The sequence below is a fragment of the Nesoenas mayeri genome (assembly GCF_963082525.1).
Source record: "Nesoenas mayeri genome assembly, chromosome: 3".
In the NCBI taxonomy this organism is placed as follows: Eukaryota; Metazoa; Chordata; class Aves; order Columbiformes; family Columbidae; genus Nesoenas; species Nesoenas mayeri.
Window position 1 is genome coordinate 22,090,762 of NC_137544.1, and position 19,883 is coordinate 22,110,644.

General features: G+C 38.4%; 1 protein-coding gene across 1 annotated transcript in view; it reads left to right on the forward strand.

The window, feature by feature from the left end:
* DLGAP2 (DLG associated protein 2) overlaps window positions 1–19,883 on the forward strand; it is a gene marked incomplete at its 3' end in the record, with an annotated part of 379,588 nt that overhangs the window by 327,365 nt on the left and 32,340 nt on the right. Inside the window, exons 6-7 of the mRNA XM_080342897.1 lie at window positions 1,364–1,511; window positions 5,082–5,301. Of these exons, the coding sequence (XP_080199023.1) occupies window positions 1,364–1,511; window positions 5,082–5,301 (368 nt within the window). The remainder of the gene's footprint in view (window positions 1–1,363; window positions 1,512–5,081; window positions 5,302–19,883) is intronic.

A 19,883-nucleotide genomic window follows, 5' to 3' on the forward strand; every position in this document is an offset into this window, starting at 1 on the left:
TGGCTCATCACACGTCTGACATCTACGGACATGACCACACACAGGTGGAGCACAACACTATTTTCTACTGTAGTCAGAGCCATGATAAAGAGTCTGAGATTTCTCCCTGAATTGTCCTCAGGGATTGCTCCCAGCTGAACCTCAGGTTGTATCCACTTAGTGAGGAAGGCTGAGTCTTTCCTCAAGCACCAGCCGATGGCCACACTCCATGTTTGATGAGTATTGTCTAAAAAACAAGGTCCTGGTTTGTGGCTCATTGGGCACCAGGAGTTGAACTGTGGCTTTCTCATTCACTGAGTGGTCTGGTCCTTCCAGAGAGGAAGGTTCCCCTTCCACAGAGAAATTCCTGACAACACAGGCACATATCACAGCCATGGGTTCACCGAGTAATTCTGCCAGCTCAGCGTCAAGTAGCTGTGTTACCCATACTGACAGATGTTCAACTGGCACAAACCTATTGTTCCTGGAAATTGTGTTTTTGTTAAAACTACCTTTAAGGAATAAAGATTAAAAATGCCTGTTTACCACATGAAACCAAACGTTTTCTGAAACATTATTTAAATTGTGCGCTGCTGTTTAGAAATGAGTGTCACGTGGCTCTTAAAATTTGATTTTCAGAGGTTCTTAGAATTCCGGTAAACCTCGCTCACAACTTTTTTATTTTTAAATTTTGTATTCAAAGCAAAGTTCTTCTCTTAGGCTTCTTTTATTTTCCTGGAATGGTAGATAAACAATGTATTTGCTATAAAACATGGAGGCTAACATACCTGAAAGCATACTGAAAGAAGCTTGGTGTGGTGGTAGGGTCCCAGTCCTCCAAACTGGGAGGTGTGTTGTAAGAAAAGCATTTCTAGAGCTTTGTGTAGTTGCTCTGAGTACCTTATTAATCTTTTTTTTTTTTTTTAGTTAAACATGGGATATTTTGATCTTTTGTAAAAATATATCAATCCTTTGAAGATAAAAAGTCTCTTGATGCTTAAGACCTTGATGAAGAGCATGACAAGTAACAGATTGAAAAATTTTTAGCTACTTTGGTTTATGCGCTAGCTCTGGTTCTTGATCCTGTTGACCTAAACGTTCTCTTTTAGTAAAGTTCAACATTAATAGCCAGGAGGATTGATGATGTTTAAATACAGCAAAGACTTAACATTTCATACCATCTAGGTAGCTGACCTACAGACAGGTTGTCTGCTCGTGCTGAGGTTGTTTGACTGCAACAGATCTATGATGCTTTATAGAGAGGGAGATTTTGACCCTGGGGAATGGATTTGTGAGTCTCATGCAAACTGCTGTCTTCAGTGTCCTAATTGATTCCATCTGGAGTTTTACACCCTTTCCTTTTTTCTTCCTCTTTCCTTTGTAGTCAGAGCTACCTTCAAACTGCAAGTGACGTGCCTGGGGGTCACAACCTGGATCCCTCTGCAAACTACAATTCCCCAAAGTTTCGCTCAAGGAATCAGAGCTATATGAGAGCAGTGAGCACGCTCAGTCAGGCCAGCTGTGTTAGTCAGGTGGGAAATTCTTGTTATAACTTTTCTTATAGGTTAATCACAGATACAAGAGTTATTACTAGTGGAGAGGTTTGTTGTGTGTTTGTTTTCTAATTAATATCAAATTGAGGATGTGAATTGTCAAAGTAATTTAGTTCTAAGGAACACAACCCTTGTTCAAAATTTGAAGAAAAATACTGAATGCTAGAAGCAAAGGGACACTATCATACATATTTTCCATTTATTTTTCATTAAAAATATAAATACTGGTATTTTCATTTTCAGTTCGTATTAAATATTTAAATGTTAAGAAGATTCAGACTGACTATAAGGGGCACACTCCTACAATACCCATCCTCTGAAAATATCTACTCTAATTTCAGTAAAAGTGGATTGCCAAATTAAGATAGAGATTGAAATAATTATGCTCCAAAGGACCAGTGATTCACATCTAAACTCAATCCTTCACTGTTCTTGGGTGAAAGAATAAGTCCCATCAATTATTCTATGCATGTGGACTTCTAAAAAGTCAGGACATTTTTCCACTCTGCTGGTTTTGTGTTAGTTTGTTAGTAGTAATTCATGTTGAAGTCAGATATGAATCAGGCCTGAAGTGCAAGCAGCCTGATGAAGTATGTGCATGTTCTGTTTATCAGAGGATTTGCTGTAAAATTTCCAATGTTTCTAATGTGTATTGCTCCTGACATTTCTTCCCTCTGTTGCTTCATGACAGGTGGGCCCTGCCCTCTTCTCAGACATGTGTTACTTTATTTTCCTTTGACCATTTAGTGATGCACCTAAGGGAATAGTAGCTCATTATGCGCAATGGTTATATTAAAACAAAATATTTTTTAAGCATTTTTTTTATTCATTCAAATTCAATTTGTATTGCATGGCTATTCAGGCCTGGATTCAACTCATCTAACTTGAGGCTTTTAACTGAGGCAACAACTAAAGCTTCTTCTGTAGTTAATGGAGTGAAAGTTTTTTTCCAGGACAATGCACATCCCAAGTGGGCTGAGAGCCCTCTGGAAATGCTTGTCAGTCTCCTCTGACTGCAGAGCGCTGGGACGTTGCCTGACTAATGCCCTTCAGTCAAATTCCTTAATTTATGTGGAATAAATCTAAGTATAATCTTGTATAGCACACATCAGAATTAGACAGCCAGCCATTTTCCAAACCTTTCATTATTTTTCATAGCTCCCTTGTGAAACCTGTCCCCTTCATTTTCATGCCTTGGTTTTCATTACCCTGGTTTGGTTATTTTCTGTTTTTGTTGTACTCGGGTTTTGAGAGAGTGTCACAAGGATTAGATCCTGCATCCAAAGCAAGTGCTGTTGGCTGTCTCCTAACAATGCTATAATATAGAACTATTCTAACATCTTCTGCTGCCCTGACCATGGCTGTGCATGGGGATGTTCACCGAGCTGACCATAATGATTAACTGGTTTCACCAGTGGTTCAGATTTTTTAATCTACTGTGCTTTACCTGGAAGGATGTGCACAATAGATTTAACTTGCAGGTAGATTGCTCAGTTGGCCAGATAACTAAACCTGCTGGATACAGTTCCTTATTTTCTTTTTCAGTCTTCACCAACCTATGTAATTTTGTGTCAACCGCATACATCCTACCTCACAGTCCAGCTGTTTCCAGACGAGTAATAAATGCATTTAAGAGATGCTACACAAAGTAAATGTATTAAAATAAGTTCTGAACCTTTGCTATTTCCTGTTCATTTCTCATTACACCATCACCTTCTTGTCCTGTCTACACAATAGCGGTTTGTATGATTTGTACTATTTTAACATCTTTTCTTTCTGAGATCCTTCCTTTTTTTACTCTTAAGCAAGGGCAGAGTCAAGAAAGATTATGGCTGTCATGGTTTATATTCTTAATTTAAATTTTTAAACTTTTATTTTTCTATTGTCAATGACCTTAGTTTGAAATAAGTTGTTAGGACTTAAAGTGTTTATGGACTACATTACCATAAATTTCCTGTATGCAAAATATTTCAGAGTAAGATTTTTTTTTTTAATTTTTGGAATTACGTTAGTCTGCTTAACTTAATTAGAAGCAAATTTTGTGAAGGGTAATGTAATTCCTTTCAAAAGAGATTTAGTAGCCAAAATGTCTTACATGAAATTAAAATATCAGTTCTTCATTATCATCAGAAGTTCCATACGAAATTTTCATTTACTTAATCAAAATCCTGAAACATTTGAAACATTTACACTCATTCTGTTTCCATAATGAATGATGTACTAGGAACACTAATAATGAAAAATGCACTTAGCAGCCGTATAGAAAAAGTAATATCAACTGGATGTGGTGTTCAGTGACACTATTAATTTAACTTGGTATTTATACTGATTATAGCACTCCCTTAAAAAAAAAAATATTACCAGGAGGTCATGCATTTGTCTGTCCAGTGTTAACTTCCTGACTGATTTTTGGATAAACATAATTTTGAATTATTCAGACACATTTACAGGTAGTTAGGGCTGACTTCAGAGAACCTGTTAAAAATTGTCAGGGTAGAGTTTATGAACTCATCCTCAAAACTGCAACACACAGTTCCCTACTGAGAGGTTCCCTGAGCCTGGCCAGACTGCCTAGACCCTGCTTGTCATGAAAGCTGCCTGAAAATGTGCAGTTTTGCATCATGCCCAGTCTGCAGGGCAGGGTCAGCAGGAAGGCGCTGGCTCCTGCCCAAGCCCTGCAGGAGGTGGAGGCTGGTGCTGAAATCCCCCACGGGGCCAGGCTGGGAGGTGGTGCAGGTGAGCACATCCAGGTGCACTGATGGGCAGGGTTCCTCAGTGCTACCGGTGACAGAAGCACCAGACTTAATGCTGCTGAAGAAAAGGCAGCAGTACTGGTTGCATCTCTTTTTTTCCACAGTTGTTGAATGGCTAACCCAGTTAACCAGGGAATGCGTCTGGCTTAGGGCCTTCTTGGCCAAAGGTGGACCAAGCACTACTTTCCCATCTGACCACTTTTCACTCTGTTTCAGACAATGATTATTCTTTCACATGCTTCACTGGACACAAGTCTAGATGCAATATTTCTCATACCTTTCAGAAGCGTCACCTCCTCTGAACTTACACATCTTCAAGTATAAGATACTTCCTTATAGTGAGAGGAAGATAGCAACCTGCCCCACAGGCTAAATATCCACAGGAGTAATAACTTTGCTGATACGTGAGGAACCCAGGCAATTCACCCTCACCTTTTAAGGGCTAATACTAATAAACATGATTTCTGTTCTCCTACCCTGGCAGAACATGGATTTATGTCAACGCAGACTGGTCTTGTTGGTTACCATTTAATCAAGTATTTAAAATCCTCTGAATATGCCAGAAGATATTAAATGTAAGATGAATCGTATGGCATGTGTGATGTACTTACTATATACATATAAACAGCTGATGTAAATTAAAAAAATGTGAATGTGATCAGAAGGGATTACTACATTTTAACTATTTGCTAAAACAGTTCTTCATCAATGTACAGGTGTCCATTTGAGATGTTGAGGCCGTGATGATCACAAAAAAGCAAGTCAAAAATCAAATGCATTGTTGTTGTTTATTCAGATGAGTGAAGCAGAGGTTAATGGGCAATTTGAATCGGTGTGTGAATCAGTGTTTAGTGAAGTTGAAGCTCAGGCAATGGATGCCCTTGACCTCCCTGGATGTTTCCGAACAAGAAGCCACAGTTACTTGCGTGCCATTCAGGCAGGCTATTCCCAAGATGATGAATGTATACCTGCGATGGCATCTTCCAACATCACCTCCACTATCAGGTCAACCACAGGTAAGCAAATCTACACTGACCCTTCCATTTTTCTGCATGTAAAAATATGTCATTCTGTTTTGTAAAAGGATGTTTGACAGTGGAAACAATTTCCCTTTGCAGTGACAATATTTGATACCAGTATTCTTAGGTTTGTAATACTGTACTGTTGTGGCTACAACTTGGAATGAACTCCTTCTGGGGAGAATCCTGCAAGCATAATACAATGGACCTGGAGTTTTCACCTCTATTTCCCAGACATACAGTTATCCAGGTGCATATATAAAAAGTGCAAATGGTAACATTTGGATATTGTTAGACATTTTGGTATTTTAGTTCTATCAAGTAATTGATCTTCTGAATGGAATTGGTTGCACCAATTTTAATTTAGATCATTAAAGTACCAAAAATAAAAAGATAAGCAAGATTTTAAATACTTGGTCTAAACACTCATAGGCAATTAACAGGGAATTAATTAGTTACTTTTAGAAAAGGTGTAACCAGTTGTATCAGTACAGTGAATCATAAACAATATGGCAAGTTTCACACATCTACTATTACTTGTCAGTAACCATTCACATTCCTTGTTAAACCATTCACTTTTAGGATCTTTTAACATTCTTCCAGGAACTTGCTTTTCCCTTATTAGTTGCTTAGCAAAGATGACAGCTTTATTCATTTTAGAATATTAACATTCAGTGTTGGTAGAGAAAATACTGCACAGATAGCAGTTAAATAACTAAAATGAAATCTAGAACAAATACGTATTCTTTAAGTGATTCAAATTCAGTTTTATGTTTCCAAATATGTTAATATTAGTTCCTAATTATGATATCATCCTTGCCATGTACTATTAAAATGCAGTGCAGGCTACCCATCTACAAAAGGTAAAAATAGACCTCAAAATGTATCATGCAAAAGGACTTTTTAATTATTTGCTTGACACATCTGTTGAATAACAGAACAGTGGGAGCTCAGAAAGGAAGTAAGTTGAGGTTGAATAACAGAAATTTACATTAGAGAAGTACCATAAAATGTTATTTTTATCTTAAACATAGTATTTTAATTGCTATATATAATTTTGTGTGAAACCAGAAGTTGTGGCTTACAGTGCCACCTCTAGGGATGTTTCTGTCCTTTATTTAATAGAGATCTATCTTGATATAAAATGAGATTTTATAGCTTCCACAGAGACTAATTTTCATCTTTGTCATACAGTACTGTGTGATTATTATGAAGAAACCTTCCATGGCGAAAGACACAACTAAAGATCTATTTTAGTGTCTGACTCCAATACCGAAATGGAGTACTTTCAGAATTACTTTGGTTGCCAAGTTGATTGGTTTTAGCCTAAGCTGTCTTAAGTTTATGTGCTAGATAAGCCCAAAATTCTCACTGAAAGGAATTTATTTTCTCTAGAGTCAAAAAGCTGAATAATATAATATATTTGTGAAAATAACCTGATTAGGCAGCAAATATGTTTGCATCCCAGTGTTTTCATACATATGAAAATGTTTTGCATTGATTAGCAGTCTGCTAGTTAAATACCATGGTTTTGAAAACTTTAACCTTCTTTTTATGTATGGCTTCTACCTTGTCTTGGGAATTATTTGTCAGATAGATTTTCTTGCCCAAATATTTATTCTTTTTGCTCTGTTGTAGTGAGATGATATTGACATTGTGGAGGAAAAAAAAATAAATAAAAGGATTATTTGAGATGTTTTCCTGAGCCAAAACTGTTTCCAAGCCTGTGGACTGTATACGATTCTGAGTGCCGTTCCGTATTGGAAATAATTCCATCTGTACCGCTGAGCAAGTTTGTCCTCAGCTTCCATTTAAGATAAATATTCAAATTAGAAATATTTATCTGATTTATAAGAAGAGTAAGAATTATGTGATTCACTGCTAATTGAAAATGTCAGTTGCCAAATAAGTTCTAATTTTTAAAACCATATGGGTAACTTTTCTGTATTTTCTTTCTTCAGCCTCTATAACTTTGGAGGGAGATGCTTCATTTCCTACCATTACTACCATAATTAAAAAAAAAACCCAAACAACAACCACAAAAACAAACAAACAAACAACACTTATCTAGCCCTCTCTGAAAACTGTAAAAGCAGCAGTTGCCTGAAATGTGAAAATGGTGTTGGCAGGTATTTGACATTTATATGGGGCCTCGTTCAAATAAATGTCAAAAAGGTGACGTTTCATGTCAGCCTTCAATTCCAATTCAGTCTTTTCGGTTCATGGGAAAATTATATTACATTAATTCTTTTTTTGCTTCAGATGTAACAAACTCTTCTTGACAAAGAAACTAAAGCAATTTCTTAGAAAATTAACAGGCATTGCAATTTAATTATTACTTGAAATTTTAGTGATATAGGTCATGACTGCCTCTTATCGATGTCGTAAAGCAATTAAATCATAACACACAGGCTTAGCTAAAAATTAACTCATGTATCTAAAAATGTAATATTTGATCTATTAATTCAATTACAAAAGTATGGAATATAGATTTACAGTCTGCAGTTTCCTAAAATGTCCCTCGATGCATGAACAGCTTTCAGAAGGTAGGAAGGTCGCAACTATAATGAATGTTATGTGGGACATTATTAATGGACTCTATTAACAGGGTTTTCTAATAGATGGAGAAAGAACTACCAGTAATCAGCTCTTCTTAAATGTGTACAACGTTACAGAGAAAGCCAGATAGTTCATTGGTAGTACCTATGGTGCTAATGAACACAAAACATTTGCATGGACCCATGTAGTTTAATTATTTGTGGAGCCAGCCTTCTCCACCTCTGATGGAAACTGTAAAGAGACAAGACATAGGGCAGTACCTGCCAGGTGTAAATGAATGAGACAAGTGACAATACAGAGGAGACAGACAGCATTGGTGGCACGCTGTAAGCTAGACCTGGACTCTGTGTGACCCCTGCTAAGACTCATATTTCATTGTGAGTAGGGCATTTCTATCCATCCTGTTTCATTCTGTAAAGAGATAATGAACCCAGTAAAAAAATACTTCATGTTAAAAGCCATGAATGACAGCGTATGCTTTCTGTCTCTGAACTGCATGCATTTGCAGCTGTCAGAAGCACAGCTGAGAAAATACAGCTCCAGCTGCCACTGCCTCCCACCTTGTCCCTCCATCACAGACAACATGTAATTTCCTGAATGGGAAGTCACAGAGTGCAGTAGTCATCCTAACTACTATTGCCTAACATCTCTGCTACTCTTGCAAGCAATGCTTCACGTTTCGGGAAGAGTGCATAAAATCTGGGTCACTTTTCCAGGTATTACCAGGTTGGTTGCCTATTGTCTAAGTATATCTGCACCTATATACACTATGCTGTCAGCCTGGAAGGCTCTTTCCTGGTAATGTCTGAGTAATGTAACAGAGTACTGTAGGGACAGACACAAGCTACCTGAGGGGCCAGAGCTGTGCCACCACCAGCTCAGTGGATAGTGGACCCTGGCTGTATAGTCCTGTGGGGCAACAGAGTGCACTAGGCTGGCAGCAGTGCTGCAGTAACACATTATCCCACCTGCATGACCTGGCCTGTCTTACTGAAAAGTAATTCAAATACTCTGGTACACCACTAGATTTCTAATGAAAACTTAACCAGTGAGGAGGTCTGGAAGATATTGAGCAGTCTCCTTTTTTTCTCTTTGCCTATGAAAGTCACCTTATTTTTGTTACATGACCTATATGTCGAGAGTCCTGTATATGACTGTTGTGGTTTAACCTGGTGGGCACCACAGCAATCATTTGCTCACCCCGCCTTCCCCACTCCGCTGCGGTGGGATGGGGGAGAGAAGTGGAAAAAGTAAAGGTAAAACCTGTGGGTTAAGATAATGACAGTTTAGTAAGACAGAAAGAGGAAAAAAAAAAAATAGAATAACTAACTTCCCCCTAGTTCATATGTCATATGATGTGAAATATCCCTTTGGTCAGTCTGAGTCAGCTGTGTCAACTCTACCCTCTCCCTGCTTCCTGTGCACTCCCAGCCTCCTCGCTGGCAGGGCAGCAGGAGAACCTGAAAAGTCCTTGACTTAGTGTAAGCACTGCTTAGCAACAACTAAAACATCGGTGTGTTATCAACATTATTCTCATACTAAATCCAAAACACAGCACTATACCAGCTACTAGGAAGAAAATTAAGTCTATCTCAGCTAAAACCAGGACAATTGCTTACTCCATGTGTTATAGAATATTTCAGGATGTTTCCTCACAGTTTTTTTCCTGCTGATGTTGTTTGGTTTTACTGTGGATGCAGAAATACTTACTGGATTGCAATGATACTGGAGGCAGCAGTTAGGATGGTCTGTTGTGAAACAGAATAACTTGTTAAAATCCCTTCTCTGAAACAAAGAGTAATTTGGTATTTGCACCTTGGCTGTCCAGGATATCACATTCAGTTTCTCCTGATGGCATTATTACGCATTGTATAAACCACTTTCACCTTTATTGAGAGAGTCACCACCACTTTAGCCTGCTGCTCAGGACATTCACCCATCAGGTGGTATATCTGCTCAGTGAATATTGCTTCCATATGCAAAGTGAAACAGCTTAAACAGAAAAGACTAAATATCCTATATATGGAGGAACTGAAGCATGCCACTTAAAGCTACAAAATTCTTCTCCAGCAACAAGCACTGAATGAGTGGTCCTAGTTAAGTTCTTCAGCTTTTAGGCTGATCAATAAAAGGAAGCATCATCTTCAGTTACTTAAAAGTAGTTTACAGCTTCCTCTAACCCAAATAATTTGGCTACAACAGAGACTATATTTTTTGATGAATCGATTAATGACCAAAAAAGTCCACCTAGCTATGGACTTCACAGTACACAAAGACCTTCTGGATTTCTCTCCTAATGTTAAGAGTCAGTCCAAGATCACTTTTTCTTCTCCCACTTCAGGGTTTTCTAGCTGATCTTGAGAGAAACTCAGCATGAAGAACCCACTGATTTCAGGAGATATAGTGTTACTAGCCTTAAGTGGCCCATACACTGCATTACAATTACCTCATTTGCCTAGAAAATGTAACACGATGCAAAACTGTCAGATCAGTTGTATATGCACCTTCTTCTGTCTCATTCATGGCAGATAGCCCTACTAAACTCGAGCTTACTAAAGAGTCTCCTGATAGAGATGAGAAGTGGGAAACTGTCTTTGGTCCATTTTACTTTTCTCAACCAGTAGGACTTTGCTTGGCAATGAGTAAACTTCAGAGAATTCCACATTTACTGAACTATTGAGCACTAATTCCAAAACCAATTAATTCAAACAAGGTCACATTGCATGAGGGAGTTTTCAATTACAGCTCATACAATTACTCAGAACGCCTGAGGAATTGCAAGTTTCCTTTCTACTGACTTGAAGCTGTTTTCAGCTTTCCATTTTTTAAATAAGGGGCTATGCAGGGTGAATTTTTAGAGCACATTTGATATTCAGTCACAAAACTCCCATTGCCCGTAAATAGACTGCATGGTCCTGTACCTACAAACACAAAGGCATGAGATTATGACATGTTATCAAGAAGTAGTACTGTTCCATAGCACATCTACCCCTGCAGACCCCAAAAGGTTTTGGTTCTGGTTCTCTGGTTGTCATCTGAACACTAATGGCAGTAGTTTGTTTGGGGGTTTTTTGTTTGTTGGTTATTTGTTTTGTTTTGTTTTTCCAAAGATAAGAGGTTACCAAGGCAAGACAAAAGTCATGGTGCTACTGCATATGGAGCTAGTGGAGTTCAATGAATGGTCACTAAGAAGACAAAGGGTCTCTAGCATCTCTTCCATGACGAAAGGATAAGCGAGCTGGGACTGTTCAGCCTGTAGAACAGCATGCTCAAAAATTATTTGTTAAATGTATATAAGTATAAAAATTGGAAAACCTTACTCCTCAGTTACTAAAAGAAAACTGGTTTATGATCAATTAATGTGTGATTTAATTTTCTCAAGCATGAGATACTTCATCTGGGTGGCTGCTTGGATCTTCTTAATGCAATGCACTATGTCTAGGAAAACCCAGCCAAATGGATTGAAGTAACATCTCCACAGTTTCTGTTCTCTCTATAAAAATAAAAGCTGAGTCTTAGAGATTTTTGCTGGTATCCATTGCTAGATAATAGCTAGCAGTTGTATCCAAAACAGGTATGTTTAAAACCACAAAAGTTTAAGTCCAAATAAGATACAGAAGGCTGTTTTCTCCATTATAACTTACCTATTGACTTTGTTTAATTACTGTTGGGGCTCCAAGGAATTATCTGGCACTCTAATTCTCTGCAGGAAACATACTATATATCTGTAGGAGCACTTGGGGATCCTGAATTAATACTTTGATGCTATGCCAACTTGTGTGCCTATACTGTGAGAATAAATCTTATACTAACAAACGATGAGCCCAGTTCTACTCTTGGATGCGCACACATCATTTTCATTGCTCTGGATATATCTGAGGAGAATAATTAGTCTTTAGTTCCTTTAAATACATTGAAATCCTGCTGCTGTGCTGACACTGCTGTTTAATAGCAGCTCTACATGGTGGAAGTGGTCCAGGGAGTCGCTGGGATGAAGGTGACACAAGCCCTTCGGTTGGAGGAGTTCAACAGAGGATGGCCAAGGGGCCATTGCAATATTCCATAGGTCTAGGATTCCCTGAGATGGAGTAGGGCTGTGCTAATCAGGGCTGCCTGGCCTCTTCAGGCTGATGAGGCATGAAAACAGTTGGAGCAGTGGCCAGGAGCTTCTCATAATTCTCATTCTCCTTGGTGCAGATGATCTGCAGAGGCAAAGACAAAAAAAAAATTAAATCACTGCCTTCCATCTATGGTTAGTTTAAAAAATGTATAATGAGTGTTTCTCCCTCGCTCCTGCTGTTCTGTGCTTGACATAATTCCTCTGTAACCTATTAGATTTGCCAGACAGCTGGTTCTCTTTTTATTAAAATGGACACCCGTGCTCCCTTCCCTGGCAGAATTTGGCTTCAAAGCTGTTCTGTGGGATCAGTTTTCACAGAGTTTTCTCAGCTTCATTTTCTGTATCATAGGGAGGAAAAAAAAAGGATAATTAAAGAAAAAAAAAATCGTGCAAGAGAGATGATTTACTGCTCAGGTGTTTGAAGCCTTTCTGACAAGACAGAAGCTAACAGTGGCAGAGCTAAATTTTAGCCCAGCTGTTTAGCTTGAAGTTGCCAGAGGGTATTGTCCCCAGGTGGGTCTGTGCAGCTGTGGGAAGCTCACAGGGCAGGTGAACCTGGACAAATCAGTTCATAGTGCTTCCTGGTACTTGCAGCGGAAAAGAAGGCAGGATCCCTCTCCTGCCAGTGCTTCTCCTTCTGTGTTCCTCAGTGAATGAAAAAAAAACCTCTAAGGAGTCTTCTCAGAAGCTCTGCATGTGCTCAGTCCTGGTTTTTGTTGAAGGCATGTATGTCAGGAGCCATAAGGATGATGTGTGCACTGGAATTACAATGCTTTCTGTGCTGGGTACAGAGACATCATTTTGATGGCATTCTGACACTAATTTTCACTAGCTCACATGTAATATTTCATCCATCAGAGCCTCAGCCCATCAGTTAATGTAACTAAGCATAACCCTCTTGAAGCTGACCCAGTTTTGCTTGCTGACAAACTGGCCCTTAGCTTTGTTATACTTTCAGTACAACAGGAGTGTGAGCTGTGTTCTGTTCTAGCTTCTTTACAACAAAAAAATTCTTCCAAAAAACTGTGTGTGCAGCCACAAGGGAGTTCCTCTCCTGTGGGTCTTAGCAAAAGCACAGGGGCTTATGTGTGAAGAAAGAGAGTTGCACTTCAAAATAACAATAAACTCCTTTATTGCAGTACAAGTCTTGCTTCCATAGGAACCCTTCTGTTTCTAGAATGTACATTGGATAGTAATGCTATTTCTGAAAAAGTATTAACAGGCATATAGGGAGGCAATTTCAGATGCTTTTGCTACTGTTCTTCTTCATGGGGAGGTTTAGATTGGCTATTGGGAAAAACTTATTCATGGAAAGGGTTGTCAGGCATTGGAACAGGCTGCCCAGAGAAGTGGTTGAGTCACCATCCCTGGAGGTGTTTAGAAGATGCGTAGATGAGGTTCTTAGGGACATGGTTTAGTGGTGGACTTGGCATTGTTAGGTTAATGGTTGCACTCAATGATCTTAAAGGTCTTTTCCAACCAAAACGATTCTATGGCAAGGACTTTCTGATTAATGCTCACCACTTACAGATGTACCTCTCCTGAGGGACATTATTTCTAACTTGCAAAATTGTCTTTTCCAGGAGAACAGAATACTAGTGGGCAGCTTCCAAATAACAGAGGCATCTGAAGCTAGAGACAAAGCAAGTTCTTCACTATTTAACTAAAGCTGTATCTGTGTTTCAATGGAGAGGCACAAAAGTAGGAGAAAAGCTTTTATAGTTACATTTAGTTTTATTTCCAGCCAATTCTGGGGGGTTTTAATATTAAAAACCTGTTGGGATGCTTGCACATCTCTGCCAGCCTCTCAGCAACTCCAGTCCTCTATTTCCCTGAAATGGAATTTTAAGATAAACTTGTACTTAAGGCTCCATTTCTATGTCAGGAATTTTATTCAGACTCAGATCTACCCTAGAAGGGCAATTCCTAAACTTGATACTTAAACATACTTGAAAGATTATTATTTTTTTTTCCAAAGGATCAGAGAAAATAAAGATACCAGGCAGGAGGACCTAGGACCTCTGAAAAGGTATTAGATAGCTATGTTTTGGTGAGTTTGACTCAGACTGAATACAGCATGTGGATCCTCTCATGCACCAACAGACAGTCAACAAACCCATAACCACACTGAGGTGTCTTACACTCATCTAATAGCATCCCAGTACTTACCAACAAACTCTGTACTCACTCTAAGGCCATGGTTTAGTCTCCATAAGCAGTTCATTAAAATATGCACACTGAAAATCAGGAATATCAGAGCAATCCAAGCAGCTCATCACTGCTCCACATGGGCAACTAGAGGACAGCCAAACAGGGTTAGGGGAAATATTGAGTTTGAAGTCACTTGGCTTTCTGAGACTGAGAACAGAATATCAAGGACATGTCAATGAGTCATGACTTTTATATCCATTTCTTTCCCTCTTGGGATAGTTCTGTGTCCAGAAAAATATATATATTTCTACTCTTCATCTCCTTCCCCCAACTGGAAAAAACATAAACATTTCAGTCATAAAAATTCATCTAACCTAATACGTATATCTAAAATGTAGCTGTCAAAGGCAGTCACATTAATGTCATATTATAGTCAATGAAATGTGATTTTTCTCCTTTAGGATTGGTATCTGTTATGAAAGAAGTTGTCCTCTGGTCATCCCTATTTCTCTCTGTTGCCTATATAAATTGTCCACCATGATAGCATAGTATAGCTAGCTAACTTTTATAAATCTGAAAAGTCAGGCCTATTCAAATTGCATTACAGGATGAAACCTGAGATTAAATCCTGGTCTCACTGAAGACAGGGATAACTGAGAGAGCTCAAAAGCCAGCAGCATAATTTCCTGCACCTAAATACAGAGTTGGTAGCCTGCAAGTGGCTTTCTGAGCACTGGTTTTGACACTGACACTGACTCCATCTGCATCTTGGGTAAAATGATTTCTTCATTTGGCTATTGCCTGTATTGCTGCTGATCTCAAAAGTGAACTATGAGATTGTGTCCAGACTTGAACCTTTCTGAGGATTAAAAGAATAATTTAAGGGTGTTTAATTGTCTTTAATTAAAATATTTTGTAATCACTTGAATTCTTTAATGCAGGACTATTATCATAATGCACTATTAAAATTATTCTGCTATGCAACACTTTCTTAAGATTAAGTGATCAAATTATTTTTCTCATCCTATCCAGTTTAAAATTCCTTACTGTAAGTTAAAGAAAATCACAAGCTGCACGTAGTTATTGTAGGAATGAGAATAGAAAATATACAAACAAAACCAATGACAAGCCTACATAATATGTCTGTGAGTGGGTTTAGGAGGCTGATGGAAATTATTTTACTTGAGTGATAGGGGTATGTGGGAGTTCAAGATTTATTTTTTTTTTTAACTATAGAATTACAGCAATATTGGTTTGATTCTACTGAAAAACATGTTCAAATTTTCAATTTTCTTTCAATGTGGAAAGAGTAGCCCAGTAAGAGTGACTCTTAGCACGTGGAGCTCTTTTTTCTCTTTGTTTCTTACCGTTTTCATTATGTGACAAATGCAACCTATATTCCTGAAAAGCCAGGCATAAATTCTGTAAACATAGTTAAAGGTACCTTTTTCCTTCCTGCAGCCGAAAAACTGAGGTGGTGTTTTTTTAATGCAGCTTCAGTATTTTAGAGGCACGTAGGAACTGTCAAGAAGACCGAAACAGCTGCCAGCACTTTACCATCTACAGGATGCTGGTTAGGCTATAATTTATCGCTAATTAACTGATCTAAAATAGAACTCTTTGTAAACTAGTCCATCAGCAATCCATGAGGTTTGTGTTGCCCACATCTCCTTTAACTTTGGCAAAGGCTTACAGTTTCTGACCTTGATGTCTTGTTTGATTTGCATTTCTGTTTTGAGACTAACATTAATTACACTGTCAAAACAGATTTTATCGTTTACGTAACATGGGCTGCCTACAGACCTAAGTTTCCTCAGTATGGAGGCAACAACTTACACACTAAATGACTTGATTACAGTAATTCCTTTTATACTGTTCTCCTTCTGGGAGATTGTAGTGTGTACTTATACTTCAGCTTTTTTCCAAATTTAGTGGTCACATTTCCACTTAATTGTTAGTTTCCTGTACAAGATCAGATAGATGTACAGAACTTAGGCCTAAAAGGATTTACTCTGAATATTGAGTCTAACCTGATGCACACACAGATTAAAAAAAAAAAAAAAGAAAGAACAAAATAACAAAGAAACAAAACCAGCAACAACAACCACTAAACCTCATCCAGTAATTTGCCTTACCCCAGTAAATTCTGATTGAGGTTACAAGTCATGCTAATGATTTCAATCTTTTTTCACAAGTGCCATATAGATTCTGTTTAGCAGAGAGATGTCAAAAACAGATGCTGCTTTAAAAATGGCATTTTATATGGGATTTGTATGACAGCAGTGTCTCAGTGACATGCTATTTTGAAAAGCTCTTTTAAAAATCACATATAAGAACACAAATCTTGATTATGATGATAATGTGTTATGATAACGGTCCAGATCCTGAGTTTGCATGAATTGCTCTGATTCCACTGACTTCAATATCAACAACTTCAATGGGATTAACAGCATGGGCTAGCCCAGTGCCTAAAATCATGCAAACAATTTAAAAACTACAGAAATACAGAGGGTTTGCTTTTAATACCTCTGTGGAGCTACAAAGGGATCTTGCACCAAACTATTACTAGCTGCTATGTGGTACCTCCAGCAGAAGGGATCAAGGAGCAGGAAATTGGAATTCAGTCATTAATGCAGGCGAATCCCACACAGGCTTTCTCTAGCAGCCAGATCACAGAGAAAATGGAGCAGAGGAGATGAATCTCCAACCTTTCCAATGAATGAAGGTAAGAGAAGACAGGAGAGGTTATGTCCTAGTGCATACCAGAGTCCTACCAGTGCTGTCACAGAGGCAGAGCTGTTGGCTGGAGTTTATCTTACCCCTTTAGGCATTTCCAAGTTACATGTCCAGACCTGAGCTGGTTGTCCTTGATTCACATTATGGCTGACAGAGGAAAGTAGGTACTTGCATAGGTTGATTCATTTCCTGGTAAAATAAGCATCAAAGATAGGTGAGTGTTGCCCTCAGAATTGCTTATTTTTCTCCCAGTAGTTCTAAAACAGGTCAGACAACTAACTTAAAATTCAGTGGCTGTTTTTTAAGAGACTCATGTGAGGTGAGATGGATTCCCATTTGTAGTTCTCAAATACTGACTGTGTCTTGAAGGTATAATATAATTCATTGTTACTAGAAGACCCTACTTAAAAAAACAGCACAGTATAAATACAGCATTTTACCCCCTTGGACTGTGGCAATGGGAGACCACCTGACTTCATGGTGTGGCAAATATCCAGGTTTACCTAAATTTAATATATGTAAAGTGAGCCATCAGGAAAAATGGTTAGGAAGTTATAGATACCTACCACCCAAACAATGCTTTGGGTTATATACTTTAAATAATATGCAGCCCAACATATAAACTGTGCTGATAAAACTCATATGGGTGTAAGAAGTGGTTTCAATAACATATCTCACAAAAATATCACTGTGAATTTATCAACTGTTTCTTACTATTTATTCTAGAAAGCAAAAAACATGGTTGTTTTCATGGATATCCAAGCTCAAAAACATTCTCAGTTGCAAAACTGCATGGTCCCTCTCCTGACTAGGATTCACTGTGGAGGGCTGAAAGAGAAAAAGGAAGAAGCAGGAAGAAAATTAATAAATAAAGCAGCTCTCGGATTATGTTTGAGAGAAATCTATCTGAGATTCAATTTACAGAACTAATTTGTTTAAAAACAAATTTCTCTCTTGAAGTTCAAGTACAGTATGACATTACTAAGTTTTAATGACTACTTTTGCAAGGTTTGAATAACATTACTGTTCAAAAAAACACTCATTACCTTACAAACGGAGAAACTCTTGAACATGGAAAGCCCTTAGAAATGGCAGGGTCTTTCAGTCACAGAGGAGAAAGCAAAAATGTGAACCTATCCAGGGAGTAGCAAAGAAAAGGCCTGGAGGAGCCTGTACATGAACATGATGTGACTTCTTCACCTGCCCTGCACTCATGTACAGTAGACTTTGTAGCTCTCTACAACCACCTGAAAGGAGGTTGTAGCATGGAGGGTGTTGGTCTCTTCTCCCAATCAGCAAGTGATAGGATGAGAGGAAATGGCTTCAAGTTGCACCAGGGGAGGTTTAGATTGGATATTAGGAAAAAATTCTTCACAGAAAGGGTTGTCAGGCATTGGAACAGGCTGTCCAGGGAAGTGATGGAGTCACCATCCCTGGAGGTGTTTAAAAGACGTGTAGGTGTGGTGCTTAGGGACTTGGTTTAGTGGTGGACTTGGCAGTGCTAGGTTAATGGTTGGACTCAATGATCCTATAGGTCTTTTCCAACCTAAATGTTTCTACAATTTTCCGATTCTATGACTCACATTTACATTCATTTAGCTCTGCCCAGGGTCAGGTAATGGAGTAAAACTTCTTTTTTAATGTGCAGAGCCTGAGCACATACGACTGCAGGACTGAAAAGAGAAAGAAAACCCCAAAACACCAGTGTACATCTTGGAGGTGGACACTGTTCGCACACATCGAAAATGGCAGACTTGGATCCAACAGACTAATTTAACTTTACATTTTCCCTTAACCTTTTCCCCTCATTCTAGCTCATCACTTTTTCCTACTTTCGTAGCCAGAGGCTGTACATGTCAAAACTAAGCGTATCTAAATCATCTTGTTACGACTGAACTTTAAAAGTATTACTGATCCCAGAAGGAAACACCTTTCTAACATTTCAGAATTTGACTTTAGGAACAGCCAGATTTGCTTTGTGAAAATTAAACTGCCCTGTTTGACACTACCGTCCCCTTTTAATCATGTTTAGCATTGGAGACCAGCATATAATGGAAGCTGACAATAGAAATATATAAAAGATGTGTCCCAACATCCTTCCTTTTAAACAGAGACTTGTATTCTTATTTTTGACATACATAGCTTACTAGAAAAATCATCAAATAATTCATTCTTTTTTGTGTGAAATAAACTCTTTTAGTGGCTGAGATTTTTTTTTTTTTTTCTCAAAAGTCCTCTTTGATTTTTTAATGGTCTTTTAATGTTCATCATTCTTTGTTTTGAGAAGTAACTGTTATGCATCCATATGTACGTTTTTATTTTCAGAGTAGTTCAGAGGTCCTGATGACCATGATGGGGCAGAGTGAAGAGATTTCAGGGCATTTCAAGGACAACCATGTTTGCTGGGGCTGTAAAATCTTTTGACTAGAGCAGCATTCATGATGGTCGAAAGTCTATCCCAATAACTGAGTACCCTTTTCTTTTAGGATTAAATTGTGGCCTCTCATTATGAGAATGGCTCTTTTTCCTGTTCTGAAATGATGCCAGGGTTAGCATTCACCTTCCCTGTCCAATGCAGAAGATCAGCCTGGGAGTCTCCACTGTGTTTCTCTCCATGCTGTGGTTCCTCAGAGAACCTTTCCCTGCCTGCCCACAGCAACATGCCCCCGGGAGCTCTGCCTCCAGCACAGCTCCGCACACCCTGCGGAGTAATTATCCTCCTTCTGAATAAACCTCCTTAAAAAACAGAAAATCCAGTTAGCTCCTGCAGTATGTCATAAGGGACAACCGTTTCCTTTAATTGATGGTGCTTTCATGTAAATTCATCATCCAGTTAACTTTGTGATCTTAGTCTAAATAATGTTATTTTCACTAAGTGCTTAGTGGTTATATTGATTTGTAAAAACCCCTCAGGTGACTCTATCTTGCAAAAGGACCAACAGCAGTGATTTATTAAAAGGCTGCCTTTTAAAGGTGTTCTGAATGTCACCCACAGCCACTGATATTTCATCAA